The sequence below is a fragment of the Hylobates moloch genome, unplaced genomic scaffold (genome assembly GCF_009828535.3).
Source record: "Hylobates moloch isolate HMO894 unplaced genomic scaffold, HMol_V3 SCAFFOLD_18, whole genome shotgun sequence".
Lineage (NCBI taxonomy): Eukaryota > Metazoa > Chordata > Mammalia > Primates > Hylobatidae > Hylobates > Hylobates moloch.
The window spans coordinates 16,135,915-16,152,174 of record NW_026652293.1 but is presented as its reverse complement, the minus strand read 5'-3'; the positions used below and the strand labels follow the sequence as shown (position 1 = coordinate 16,152,174).

Genomic DNA, 16,260 nt, shown 5'->3' with positions numbered 1-16,260 from the left:
TTCATAGGGAATTTACTATCACATATCAAAAATTGGTTCAAGACATTTCATTCTTTACATTTGGAAAAACAATAGTTGATACAGAATGCAATGAAATTATTTTCTGTCTGATATAATTGACTGGTAGTTAAAAATGACAGAATCAAGCCCAAACAACCAAAAAATTTCCAATTTTTAGAAATCCACAATCATTTAAATATTTATTTTCGAAGTATTAGAATTTAATAAATTATTTCTGAATAATTTAGTTCTTCTTTATGATGATGCAAGAAGCAAAATTATATAATACTCAATGTGTCTCAATTTCAAATAATGAAAAACTAATCATTCCTCCCAAACGCCTTTTAAGTCAATACAATTTTTTTTTAATTATGAATGTATAAAAAAAAGTTTACTAATAAAACAGGCATTGTTCCTAAACCACGCAGACCTTAACTCCTACCTGCATCCTTTTTTTATTCAATAATGACCCATCCTTTTTATATTCAATAAGGACCCATTAGTTATTATTAAACATAAAAACAAAACTGTATACAGTGCTGAGTATACTGGATTTAACGTCACCTAAGTAGCTGGCTGCCTGCCATTCATTCCTATGAAGATGCAGCTGAAGGGTAAAATTTACAATTCTCTGCTATTTTTGTATAATACATAATTTTTATTACTATTCATTCTTACAGTTATACTTTAAACTGTTTCCAGATAATTTCTACCAAGATTTGATTAATTAATGGAATTTTTATTATTGTTATAATTTAAAATAATCATGTAACATATGCACTTTTCTAAAAGTATTTCTTAATGCATTTTCATTATTTATCATGGAAGCACATACTAGGTTGTCAGTATATACTGAAATTTAATTTCACCTCCTACAGAAATGAGGGGCAGAGGAGAGCACAAACAAGTCAGGTACTATCGTGAACAGTCAAGGACCTATGCTACCTAACCCCTCTGCTAAGTTACATGATTTCATTCAGACTTTGTTGAATTCCTACGATATGTGTCATAACACCAGTTTGAAATCTTTCCAAATTTAAGGTGAAACACCACTCTTAAATCCATCCTTCTTAAATTACCTTGCCTATTTTTTTCTAAGAAGATTAAGATAAGTTATCATGAGTTTATTCAACTTCCTCTGACTTGTCACTCATTCAACTAGCCCTTCAAAAACACTTACTCATATCTTATGTTCCAGCCACTCTACTAGATGCGGAGATTGAAAAATGAGAAAGTTCTGCCCCTTTTCCTGCAAGAAACATACATACAGCCTAGGACAGATAGAGACATGCAAAAAAAAAAAAAATGAAAATATAGTTTAGAATTAGAGGCACATATAAGAAGCTAAGGAAGTACAGACAGGTTGCTTTGGAGGTTCAGGAAAGCCTTCAAAGTAGGATTAATTTTCAAACTGAGTTTTAATAAATAGAACTAGACCACACAAAAGAAGAAACAGAATGGAAAAGTAAAAACAGAAATTCCACAAAAAAAAAAAGGAAAAGAAACAAAACCTAAGAAGACAGGGATAGTGTGTGAAGGAAGTCTGACCATGCCCTCTCATTTGCTGAGTATCTACCACAGTGCTTCAGGCAGACCTCAACTCCTACAATGAATCCTGCGAACTATCATGTCACTGATAGCAGGGGATATTTTTTGATGGCAAAACTCATACAACTGACAGGATTAGGATTCAAACTCACATCTATATTACCAAAAATTTATGTAAATCTTCAATTAAATAAAAGAAATAACATTCCAACGTCTCTATCACTCTACTACAACTTCAAATCATGAATTAATTTCATCATTCTGTCTTTCTGCTACAATAGGGTATCACACTCAATTATCTGAACTATATGGCAGTGTCCTCCACTCTCACCCTAAGAAGAGGACCAACTAAAGGACAAAACTCAGTGATCAAAAAATAAGGCTTAAAGATCACCTTCTATGTACTCCTCCTAAACATCAGCATTTCCTCATGAATCTCAGTCTTGTACTCCAGTTAGAAGAAGAGTCAGAACACAAATTGGATAGTCAAGACCCATCGGTGTGCTACATTCAGGAGACCCATCTCACATGCAAAGATACACATAGGCTCAAAATAAAGGGATGGTGGAAAATTTACCAAGCAAATGGAAAGCAAAAAAAAAAAAAAAAAAAAAAGCAGGGATTGCAGTCCTAGTCTGACAAAATAGACTTTAAACCAACAAAGACCAAAAAAGACAAAGAAGGGCATTACATAATGGTAAAGGGAACAATTCCACAAGAAGAGTTAACCATTCTAAATATATATGCACCCAATATAGGAGCACCCAGATTCATAAAACAAGTTCTTAGAGACCTACAAAGAAACTTAGACTCCCACACAATAATAGTGGGAGACTTTAACATCCCACTGTCAGTATCAGACAGATCAACGAGACAGAAAATTAACAAGGATATTCAGGATGTGAACTCAGCTCTGGATCAAGTGGACCTGGTAGACATCTACAGAACTTTCTACCCCAAATCAACAGAATATACATTCTTCTCAGTGCCACAATGCACTTATTCTAAAATCGACCACATAATTGGAAGTAAAACACTCCTCAGCAAATGCAAAAGAACAGAAATCAAAACAGTCTCTCAGACCACAGTGCAATCAAATTAGAACTCAAGATTAAGACATTCACTCAAAACCCCACAATTACATGGAAATTGAACAACCTACTCCTGAATGACTCCTGGATACATAATGAAATTAGACAGAAATCAAGAAGTTCTTTGAAACCAATGAGAACAAAGAGACAACACACCAGAATCTCTGGTACACAGCTAAAGCAGTGTTAAGAGGGAAATTTATAGCACTAAATGGCCACATGAGAAAGCTAGAAAGATCTCAAATTGATGCCCTAACATCACAATTAAAAGAGCTAGAGAAGCAAGATCAAACTAATCCAAAAGCTAGCAGAAGACAAGAAATAACTAAGATCACAGAAGAATTGAAGGAGATAGAGACATGAAAAACTCACCAAAAAAAAAAAAAAAATCAATGAAACCAGAAGCTGTTTTTTTTCTAAACTAACAAAACAGACCATTAGCTAGACTAATAAAGAAGGGAGAAGAATCAAATAGACACAATAAAAAATGATAATGGGGATATCACCACTGATCCCACAGAAATACAAACTACCATCAGAGAATAATATAAACACCTCTATGCAAATAAACAAGAAAATCTAGAAGAAATGGATAAATTCCTGGACACATACACCCTCCCAGGACTAAACCAGGAAGAAGTCGAATCCCTGAATAGACCAATAACAAGTTCTGAAATTGAGGCAGTAATTAATAGCCTACCAACCAAAAAAAGCCCAGGACCAGATGGATTCACAGCTGAATTCAGCTGAATTCTACCAGATATACAAAGAGGAGCTGGTACCATTCCTTCTGAAACTATTCCAAATAACTGAAAAGGAGGGACACCTCCCTAACTCATTTAATGAAGCCAGCATAATCCTGATACCAAAATCAGGAAGAAACACACAAAAAAGGGAAAACTTCAGGCCAATATCTCCAATGAACACCAATGCAAAAAATTCTCAAAACATACTGGCAAATCGAATCCAGCAGCATATCATAAAACTTATCCACCACGATCAAGTCAGCTTCATCCCTGGGATGCAAGGCTGGTTCAACATATGCAAATCAATAAACATAATCCATCACATAAACGGAGCCAAAAACAAAAACCACATGATTATTTCAATAGATGCAGAAAAGGCCTTTGATAAAATTCGACATATCTTCAGGTTAAAAACTCTCAATAAAATAGATATTGATGAAACACATTCCAAAATAATAAGAGTTATTTATGACAAACCCACAGCCAATATCACTGAACGGGCAAAAGCTGGAAACATTCCCTTTGAAAACTGGTATAAGACAAGGATGCCCTCTCTCACTACTCCTATTCAACATAGTATTGGATGTTCTGGCCAGGGCAATCAGGCAAGAGAAAGAAATAAAGGGCACTCAAATAGGAAGAGAGGAAGTCAAACTACTGTGTCTGTTTGCAGACAACATGATTTTATATTTAGAAAACCCCATCATCTCAGCCTAAAAACTCCTTAAACTGATAAGCAACTTCAGCAAAGTCTCAGGATACAAAATCAATGTTCAAAAATCACAAAGTATTCCTTTACAAACTACCATCAGAGAATAATATAAATACCTCTATGCAAATAAACTAGAAATAACCAAGCAGAGAACCAAATAAATCATGAATGAACTCCCATTCACAATCGCTACAAAGAGAATAAAATACTTAGGAATACAGCTAACAAGGGATGTGAAGGATCTCTTCAAGGAGAACTACAAACCACTGCTCAAGGAAATAAGAGAGGACACAAACAAATGGAAAAGCATTCCATCCTCATGAATAGGAAGAATCAATATGAAGATGGCCATATTGTCCAAAGTAATTTATAGATTCAATGTTATTTCCATCAAACTACCATTGAATTCTTCATAGAATTAGAAAAAAACTATTTTAAATTTCATATGGAATCAAAGGAGACTCCATAGAGCCAAGTAAAAAGTAAAATCCTAAGTAAAAAGAACAAAGTTGGAGGCATCATGCTACCTGACTTACACTATACTACAAGGCTACAGTAACCAAAACAGCATGGTACTGGTACCAAAACAAACATAGAGACCAACGGAACAGAACAGAGACCTCAGAAATAACGCCACACATCTACAACCATCTGATCTTTGGCAAACCTGACAAAAACGAGCAATGGGGAAAGGATCTCCTATTCAGGAGCCAGGAAAACTGGCTAGCCATATGCAGAAAACTGAAACTGGACCCCTGCCTTACACCTTATACAAAAATTAACACAAGATGGATTAAAGATTTAAATGTAAAACCCAAAACCATAAAAACTCTAGAAGAAAACCTAGGCAATATTATTCAGGACACAGACATGGGCAAAGACTTCATGACAAAAACAACTTCAACAAAAGCCAAAATTGATAAATGAGATGTAATTAAACTAACAGCAAAAGAAACTAACATCAGAATGAACAGGCAACCTACAGAATGGGAGAAAATTTTTGCAATCCACCTATCTGGCAAAGGTCTAATATCCAGAATTTACAAGGAACTTAAACAAATTTACAAGAAAAAAACAACCCCATCAAAAAAGTAGGCAAAGGATATCAACAGACGCTACCCAAAAGAAGACATTTATGCAGCCAACAAACATATGAGGAGAAGCTTAACATCACTTCTTCTGATCACTGATCACCACAGAAACGCAAATCAAAACCACAATGAGATATCATCTCATGACAGTCAGAATGGTAATTATTAAAAAGTCAGGAAACAATAGATGCTGGCGAGGCTGTGGAGAAATAGGAATGCTTTGTTGGTGGGAATGTAAATTAGTTCAACCATTGTAGAAGACAGTGTGGTGATTCCTCAAGGATCTAGAACCAGAAATAACCATTTGACCCAGCAATCCCATTACTAAGCATATACCCAAAGGAATATAAACCATTCTACTATAAAGACACACGTACACATTCGTTTGCTGCAGTACTATTTACAATAGCCAAGACATGGAACCAACCCAAATGCCCATCAATGATAGACTGGATAAAGAAAATGTGGTACATATACACCATGGAATACTATACTGCCATACAAAGGAATGAGATAATGTCCTTTGCAGGAACATGGATGAAGCCAGAAGCCATCTTCCTCAGCAAAGTAACACAGGAACAGAAAACCAAACACCGTATTTTCTCACTTATAAGTGGGAGTTGAACAATGAGAATACATGGATACAGAAAGGGGGACAACACACACCAGGGCCCATTCGGGGGCCAGGGGTGAGGGGAAGGAACTTAGCGGACAGGTGAATAGATGCAGCAAACCACCCTGGCACATGTATGCCTATGTAACAAACCTACAGGTACTGTACTTGTAGCCCGCCCCCCCCACACCTTTTTTTTTAAGAAAGCAGATAGAAGAAGAAAGAAGAAGAAGAAAAGCCAGAACAGCTCACATCTGATTCCTGGTCCAATCTTCCTTCTCCTAACAGACTTCTGGAAGGCAAGAACCACATCGTCTTCTTTACAGCTTTACTGTGCCAGACAAGCACCTTTCAAAGTACTCTATGAGTAATTTTAAATTCTTAAGACAACTAAAGCTACATGCTAATTGCCTAGGCTACGTTCATTTGCTTAATATTTGGTAAAATTTTTCATCTCTAATTTAAGAGTAACAATCAAAAATACAACTTAAAATGCCTTAAAAAATAGCACTACTTTTATAATTCTTTCAATTTTCCTACATACCTATTTAATCTGTATATTATACACAGTATAACTAAAAACACCAAAAATATTGATGCCTGTGAGACTGTATGTCTATATTTCATAAAGGCCTTTGCTCTTGTTGTGTTAGTATGAAATGTTTCCCTATCTCTGTAGTGTATCAATAAAGTAGATTATAAAGCCTCATAAATTAAAGACACTGTTCTAACTTCTAGAGAGAAATGTACATAAATAGAATATTCCCAAAACATCTATAAAATAAGGAAGTTGAACTTCTAATATTTCAAATGAGCTAGACTTTCAAAATAATTCTTACAGGATTCAAATTCACATTATTAAGGTAAATCTTTAGAAAACTCAAGTTTTATAACTTTGGCTTAATAAAAATAGCCATGTCTTCTCTGATTTAATAATGTTAAGGACAGAACAAGTACACATTTTATTCTACTTGGGTATGTTTTTCCCAAATGTATACAAGTTATTGAACTAATAAGCAACTATGACATGATATAACATGTAAATTTCTATTTAACCAAACTTAATCACTATTCTGGAAAACTTTATGTCAGCAGTGATTATATTATGTAGTACATCTACTTGAATATAATTTCCAAAATCTTTAGGCAACCAAAATGTGGAATTGATATTAAATTGACTTAATCAATGGATAATTCCTCAGAACACTAAAACATTAACTACTAAGCACAATTTGTCTATATACTTGGGATTATAGGTGTGTGCCACAGCACTCGGCCCACTTCAGCTTTGCTTTTACAGAAAAGAAAAAAAAGAAAAAAGAAAGAAAGAAAGAACCAAAAAAAAAAAACACCTCTATACTCCTTTTCCTTATTGGGACTTATTAAGGACCCTGGAGAGCTGTTGTTCATGTATAACTATTGAAATGTATTATATTAGAAATTAAACTTGATACATTTTTTAAGAGGTATGGATCCATATAATAGCAATCATGAATCTGTTGGATGTTAACACAAATACCATAAATGATGTATTGCTTTTCATCATCATCATTTTGACTTTGCAGACCTCTGAGATGTCTTGAAGTGTTTGCTCTTGAACATGAGCACACAAGGGAATAAAATGTGATTTTTGTCTTCTTTGATAATGTCTGATTCTAAAAAGAAACTACAAAAATTGTTAAAATAAACTTCAGTCAATTTTGATGGGTTTGCTTTCCTGGCTTACTGATTAATTTTTTTTGCCTACAATAAGAAAGTTATTCCTACCTCTGGCAATTCTCAAATTTGAATATTCACACTTCTTTATTTTCTTAGGTTGCAAACAGTCTCCATTCTTTTCAAATCTCTGATGCCTCCTCTCTTCACTCACATACAAAATTGTTCAACATTTCTTGAAATGATAAAAATCAAACTCATCCTCTCTTCTTTAGTTTTCTCCATCTCTCCCCAGTCCCTCAAAAATAAACCTTCTGGCCAGACTCATGCCTGTAATCCCAGGACTCTGGGAGACCAAGGTGGAAAAAATTACTTGAGCCCAGGAGTTCAAGACCAGCCTGGGCAATAGGGTGAGACTCCATCTCTACAAAAAATAAAAAACATTAGCCAGAAGTGGTGGTGCGTGCCTATAGTCCTAGCCACTTTGGTGGCTGGGGTGGGAGGATTGCTTGAGGTTGAGGTGGAAGGATCGCTTCAGTCTGGAAGCCAGTCACGAGGGCACTACTGTACTCCAGCCTGGGCAACAGGTTAAGATACTGCCTCAATCAATCAATAAAAAATAAAAAATTTTTTCATGCAATCTCTTTTCCCTTACACTTATACTCTTTTCCATTCCTAATGTAACTATTTCAGATCCTTCTTACTTTTCACTGAACTACTAAAATAACTACCAAACTAATTTCCTCGCCTCTAGTTTCTACCAAAACCAATCCATACTGAAATCTCTCCCACTTGAAGGACCAACTCTTTAGCAAGGCAAACTGTGCCAAAACCCAGCTCATTTACTTTTATAGTTTTATCTCCCAATACTCTCCTGTACAAAACCCTCCACTGTATCAAAAAAAAATATATATATATAATCAAAGCTCCTGAAATGTCATGTCAATTGTCCCATTGGTTCCTCAATTGCCAAAAGAAGGAAAACATACTGCGAGAAGCATATAGTAAACCAGTGCCTACGGGGACTAACAAGTCCATGTTATGATAAATGGATTGATATTATTTCTTTGGACTAAATTACATATTGCTTTTAAATTCTAAAGATACCAAGAGAAAAATTATTACAATAATCTTTTAAGGGAGCAAAAATAAGTGAGGAAAGTTTGAGACAACATTCCAAGCAGAAAAAAAAACAATAAAGCTAAAAATTTAAGAATAAATGCTTTTGAGTCAGACAAACATGTCTTCAAATCTTAGCTCCGCCTCTTACAAGCACTGTGACCTCAGCTAAGTTTCTTACTTAAGACTCAGTTCAGGTATAATACTATCTCCTATTAGCCCTGGGAGGATTTAAAAATAAAGTGAAGTATGCACATAAAGCACCTAGTATAGTGCCCAGTGCATGGTAAGAGTGAAACAAAGAGCTTTTTAAGATTATAATTACTGAGGTAGCCTCAGATCCAGAGAAAAGGCTAGTTAAGGAGAAGGCAGTTGGTAGAGAAAAGCAGTAAAAGGGAAAAGCGTTAAGAAATATACACAGAGTACTTGGGTCTTCTGTAGCATTCAATAAATTCCCTAAAAAGTATACAGCAAAACAATTATTCAAGGACACAGCAAAACAATTATTCAAGGCCCTTGACTAGATTCTCATGTAAAGCTTGATTTCTTTAGATGTAAAATGAAATAGATACACAAAATGGAATCTAAAGTTCCTTTCAGCTCTAACCTTCAAGAAGGCTATAAGAATTGTTGTAAACTAAAATCCTAAGAGTTCATTACCATTACCATTACATGGTTAAGCGCTTCTGTATTTCACTAAGTATATGAGGGCTTATTGATGTTCCAGTGATCTCACAATTTCAGAAAGAGAACAACAATTAAGCCCCAAATAAAAAAATTCCAAGCTGGACCTGACAAGTACATTATCACTCTCATGTGAACCCAAAGTTAGTAGTCTTCAGAACCCCTAAAAATGCTCAGGGGCAGTTTATAAAGTAAAAGGTAGAATTTAAAAAAAAAAAAAAAAAAAAGGCCTGAACAGGAATAGGAGGTTTGTAATTGGTTGAACAGACAAGACAGAATTGAGAAGACTAAAAAAAAAAATATATATATATATATATATATGAATGGTAAAATGAGTGAGCAAGGCTCTAATCTAACTACAAGCTACTTGAGAACAAACTCAAACTTCTTATTCCCAAGTCATGTCTTCACTGTAGGGAGTTCTTTTACATACTTAAGATATTTATAAATCTAAAAAGCTAAAATCAAATTATAATTCTATACCCTCTTTTTATGTGAAACCATGGTCAAAGGTTGTACTAGATGTAATTAATATTTATCATGCCCATTTATCAGACTTTTTGAGTGTAATTTCTAAGTCTTTCAGATTGACTTTCACATCTAGAAAAGCATTCTTTCATGTTTATTCAAAATCACGTTTGTAGGCTTATTTCTGAATGAACTGCTTTAAATACATACTTTTATCAGCTTTCATGTTTGCAAATTGTGAGAACTGCATCTGTGGACTTAAATTATAGTAAGTTTGTGTATTTTGAATTTAACAGTGACAAGACTGTCTTATCCCATTTATTTGAAGACATAAGAAAGGAACCTGCTCATCAGGCATCCAGCAAAAAGTACTTATTTCTATCAAAATATAAATTTGTATAACATAAAACCTGGAATAATGCATGAAGCTAGTAGGACAAAACATAGGATAAACACTTCAGGATGTTGTGTTGGGCAAAGATTTCATAAAGAAAACCTTAAAAGCACAAGCAACAGAAGCAAAAATAGACAAATGAGATTATATCAAACTAAAAAGCTTCAGCACAGCAAAAGAAACAACCAGCAGACTGAAGAGACAACCAACAGAATGGGAGAATGTATATGTAAACTAATCATCTGACAAATTATTAAGATCCAGAATATACAAGGAACTCAAACAATGGCAAAAACACAAATAATACAATTTTAAAATGGGCAAATGAGCTGAATAGACATCTCTCAAGAAAAGACATAAAAATGGCCAATAGGCACATCAAACAATCTCAACATCACTAATCATCAGGGAAATGCAAATCAAAACCACAAAGAGTTATCATCTCACCCCAGTTACAACAGTTATTATCAAAGAGACAAAAACTAACAAATGCTGGCAAGGAGGCAGAGAAAGGGGAACTCCACACACTGTTGGTGGGAATGTAAATTAGTATAGCAATTATATAAAAAATAGTATGGAGGTTCCTCAAAAAACTAAAAACAGAACTATCATATGATCCAGCAATCCCACTACTGGGTATATATCCAAAAGAAAGAAAATCAGTATGCCAAAGAGATACATGTTTATTGCAGCACAAGAGCCAAGATATGGAATCAACCTAAGTGTCCATAAACAAATGAATGGATTAAAAAATATGGTATACATACAAAATGGAATACTATTCAGCTATAAAAAAGAACAAAATCCTGTCATTCATGGCAACACAGATGGGCTTGGAGGACATTATGTTAAGTGAAATAAGTCAGGCGCAGAAAGACAGATGTCTCATGTTCTCACTCATATTGGAAGCTTAAAAAATTGATCTCATAGAAGTAGAGTAGAATAGTGGTTACTAGAGGCTGAGAAGGGCAGGCAGGGGCTTGGGGCTGATAGCCAGAGGTTAATTAATGGATCCAAAATCACAGCTAGATAGATAGGAGGAATGGTGTTCTAGTGTTCTACAACACTGTAGGGTGATTATAATTAACAAGAATCTATCATATATTTTCAAATAACTAGAACAGCAGATTTTGAATATTCCCAGTGAAAGAAATGATAAATGTTTGAGGTAATGGATATGCTGATTACCCTGATTTGATCATTACCTATTGTATACATGTATCAAAATATCACAGTGTACCCATATATATGTATAATTATATGTCCTTTTTTTTTTTTTAGACGGAGTCTCGCACTTGTTGCCCAGGCTGGAGTGCAGTGGCGCGATCTCGGCTCACTGCAACCTCCACTTCCCAGGTTCAAGTGATTCTCTGGCCTCAGCCTCCCAAGAAGCTGAGATTACAGGCACACGCCACCACACACGGCTATGTTTTGTAATTTTAGTAGAGACAAGGTTTCACCATGTTGGTCAGGCTGGTCTCAAACTCCTGACCTCATGATCTGCACACCTCAGCCTCCCAAAGTGCTAGGATTACAGGCGTGAGCCACTGTGCCCAGCCATATCAATTTTTAAAAAAGCAAAAAAAATTGTCAAAAATATCCTTAAATCTGTATTGTTTACCATATATTATATACAAAGCAACATCAAAATGATAAATCTATAACATAAGTTTTAAATGATTTTTCTATTTACATATATCATGTAAAACTCCTGCATCATTTTGGTCATACTAAATATTTGAGGAACTATAGAAGACTATAATATAAAATGCAAATGGAATAAATTCATCCAGTAGTCTTGCATGCCATATTTTTTAAAGAAAGTAAGCTATAGGTAAGAACTATTTTAAAATAAAAAAGTGATAATTCAACTTCTATATGTAAATGACTCAGATATTACTGTGACAAGAAGAGAACTGATCACTTATTTATGGCAGTAATGCTTACGTCTAAGTACACAGAAATAATAAGAGTATATTTAACAAAGATTTTCTATTGTCAACTTTTTATTGTTTTTAATATTTTCAAATATATATTCTATAGATAAATTAAACAAGTATAAAATATGTTGAAAGTTTAAACATCTAGTCCCTATGAATTTCAATATAAGGACTTCTTCATCACCCATCTACTTGGTAACTTTAAAAGATTCTTCCATACATTCCACACATATGCATTTTTTCTCACAGTTGATCAAGAGAAAATAATTTTAGCAATCCATGTTCACTAGTAGTTATACTAGCAACAGCAGCAGTAATAGTAGCAACTATCATAATACTTCAACTTTAAATTTTTAAAAAAATTATGTGGTACCAACCTGGTCTCCAAAGTCCTCTGGGAATTTCCACAATACCACAGGATCTGTAAATAATTGACATGTATAATTAAACAGCAGCAAAAGAACACATTTAAAGGAACAGTCTTGGTTAAGCACTCTTAAAATTGTCAAAGCTACTTTAATTACAACATTTAAATTTTTCTTTAAACATTTATAGTTGATGACATTCACTTCTTTTCCTTTCTATAATTTAAATATTTTGATTTTTTAAGAAATTTAATGACCTTCAAAATAGAAATAAATGATATTAATAACTTGGTCAGGTTATTAAAAATCATTACTGTATTTCTTTTAGCAACTCACTTTTTATTTACATACCTTAGATTTTACGATTTTAAACTCTGAATTTTCTATTTTAACTACACTTTTAAAATACTGGTATTACTTTGAAAAGAAAAATATAAATGTATCAAGTATGTAATAAAATATAGCCCTCAGAGACTAGACCAAAATACACCGTAAATATCCATTTAAAATTCCAATTAAGATTTACAAAAACTGTAATATTTGCCTTATATCAGTTTTTAAATCTCATATTTGCAGTAACAGATAAGTTGCTAAGTAGATATAAGGCAGTTCATTTAAAATACAATTGATATTTGCAGGGCATTTCACAGAAATTTTTCTAACATGTTTTATCTAGTAATTAATATATATAAATCAATATTGTTTTATAAATATTCACACTGGTTTTTCATTTTCTTTGTTTCTCACAGTATTTCTATTCTACTTAGCACACTAAAATGCTAAGATCTTAGTTTAGTAAGCACTAATAAATATTTTAGCCATATACTTATTGTTTAATTCTGTCAAAAATAAACTTCTGAATACTTCAAATGTGTTTTAAAGGGATAGTGTATAATGGATTATTTCTTCTGGGCAAACAAAAACAACTTGAAAGCCCAAGATAAGACTTATGTGAGTAACAAGTACCACCCATATGACAGGGTTTGAACTCCATGCCAAGTAAAAGGACTTATGGATCAAAGATAACACTTCATGTACCAATCAGTGAAAACTTCTAGCTTGATTCCATTATTTCCAATATTTCATGCCATTTTCTTAAAAACACAACCTAAGGATATATATATATTTCAAAACTTTTAATTCTAAAACTCAATAAATGTCTAGCAACATTTTTAGCATGAGCTGGCTCCTCTTGTGTTTATACTTAAGTTCCACAGAATTTTTTTCAGGTATTTTAAATTAAAAAGAAAAAAGTAAGCTTTCGACAATTAAACTTTTTATTTATTAAGGACTAAAAAGTTTCCATATAAATAATAAAAATCAATAATTTAAAACATCTTATATAAGAATAATACATTACAAACTTATGAAGGTAATATTAAATGATTATATCCTCATGTAAAACAAAATGTATACATTTCTAAAATGAATGTGGAATGCATTACACATCAAATAAAAACACTCAAACGTAAATGTCTTGTGGATAATTATATTCCCAATTTAAAAAATAGACATATATTTATATGGCAGTTTTACCAAAACGGTAGCTGCTAAAATTTGAATCTCATAAAACAAAGGCATATGACAGAATTTTCATAAAATATTAAATGAAAATAATACAGTTACTAATGGCTACATAAACAAATCCTCATGCAGAAATACAGAACAGTTCTTTCTCGTGAATAATGAAATTACAGGGTTTCAATGTGAATATTTAAAATATCCCTTTTAAGTAACCTCAACTTTGTAATTACTATTTGAGAAGATGTTTGTGACAACTTTCTTACAATTATGTCTTAAATAAGGATATTTATGTTATTGAATAGCTTACAGTTTGCCCTTGCTGTTTGTAGCATTTACCTAAATATGTTTTGCTGCCTGACTTTTCCTCACTACCATTTTTTTTCTGTATACTCTGTTTTTTCGGAGAGAGAACAAATAAGTACATGAAAACTGCATCTATTGGTTTAAGCACAAAGCAGAAAATATCCCAGCTCTTTTCATTAAATGAATTTTACCCTTCAGCACGCAAAAAATTATTATAATCATGTGCATCCATATTTTGAAATGGATTAACTTAGTTACTGCCTATGTGATTAGATTTAGACCACATCTGACACATCTTTGTAGCAACTTTTCAGAAGTACTGCAAAGGAAGAAACAAAAGGGCTCTGAAAAAAATAATCCGATTCAACAACTTTATGCACAAAGACTGAATTTTCTGTTCCCTGAGGATTACTTTCCAGATACTCAATCTGATCTGGCAATGTTAGGTCAATTTTATGCTGATTTTATGGGTGAAAGGATGAGAACTGCTGGTGGGAATCATCGTTGCCAGTTATGACTGATATACACTGTGTTTCTCTTTTTTCCAATGTCTACCAGTAAATCAAAGGAGACTCCATATCTTAATTAAAGAAAAAAACTTTACTGCCAACATTCTAGAAACCAAATAAATATAAAAGGAAGAATACTTAATTTTGAAATAAATATATTTAATCTCTTAGTTTAATGAGAGATAATGTTACAGCATAGTAAGAAAAAAATACAAATTTTTATTAAATCAGTAACTTTAGAAGATGAATATTTAAAGTATGATTTGCGCATCATCAACATAAGGATTCCAAATTCACTATTCAGCCTTTTTTAAAATGTAAAGTAAGATAAAGTCAGTAATATTTTCTTTCCCAATCAAATATTTCACATTTCCTGGCCCTTAACTGAAAACAAAATTAAATTAACTTAGAACACCAGTGTGATTCTACTATACTACAAAAAGAGTATGCAGTAAAAGATCTCCAATTTGCACAAAAGGATAATATTTACTTAATTCTGTGGAATTCAAAGATGATTAAATATACAGTATCTTCAAATTTATGCATTTGTAAAATCTCAGTTCAGAGACTACATACTTTTGGAAAAGTATAACATATAATATTCGTATTTTTCTTGATTATGGGTTTCAGCGCCTGATATACCCACACTGTAGAAGAATATGTATGAAGAAATTGAGGTCAAAACAATGAGGAGTGTGATTTACTCATGTAGCTAGGTAATGTCCGAGGTTACAGCTTTCTTTATTGAGATGTGAAGAGCACATGTTTTAAATAATTTCCATAATTCACACATTTTTGTGGCCCATTTAACTTAAGTTCAATTTATTTCATTCAAAAATCTATGCAGTGCTAAAGAAAGAGGAAAAGTCCCTGCGTTACAATGCCCTACAACATTCACAGAGAGAAATGTCAAAGGGCAATTTCGTTTTTGTACAAAATATTCTTTTAAGTGAGGTATCCTGTAGGAACATTTGAACTCAACTTGAAAATTCATTGGCTTAAAAATGTAAAAAAAAAAAAAAATGTTCCTAATGAAGCAATGATGTTTTCTGAATATAAATGAGCAAAAATCATTAAAGAAAATGTGTGATTTTTTGGTAATGTATGATTTTTATTCTTTCACCTGTGGACATATAATGGTGAACTAAACAAAACAGGGTCTACCACTTACAGAAAAGAGGAGCATCTAAACATATAATGTAATAAAACAATGCATTTTTATGATACTAGAAGAAGGAGTACTGCAGGAGCACATAATAAGGAAATCTAATTTAGAGAGTCACTAGAGGACTTCAAAAGGAAAGGACATAAATTGACACAAGTTAGACAAGCAAAGGATAATCTGGGCCATAAAGTGGGCAGGGGAGAACATTCTAGAGTGAAGAACCAACATGCATGACATCTTGAAGGTTAAAAGAAAGCAGAATACCTTTTAGAAACTGAAAAACCATCTAACATATCTAGAATGTAGACTAAGAGGGAGAAAATGTCTAGAGA

General features: G+C 33.1%; 1 protein-coding gene across 4 annotated transcripts in view; it reads right to left on the bottom strand.

The window, feature by feature from the left end:
* The window catches only part of DENND1B (DENN domain containing 1B), a 269,661-nt gene that overhangs the window by 193,426 nt on the left and 59,975 nt on the right, over window positions 1–16,260 (bottom strand). For all 4 annotated transcript variants that reach the window (XM_058430627.1, XM_058430629.1, XM_058430628.1 and 1 more), the window contains exon 3: window positions 12,440–12,483. In XM_058430627.1, coding sequence (XP_058286610.1) covers window positions 12,440–12,483 — 44 coding nt within the window. The remainder of the gene's footprint in view (window positions 1–12,439; window positions 12,484–16,260) is intronic.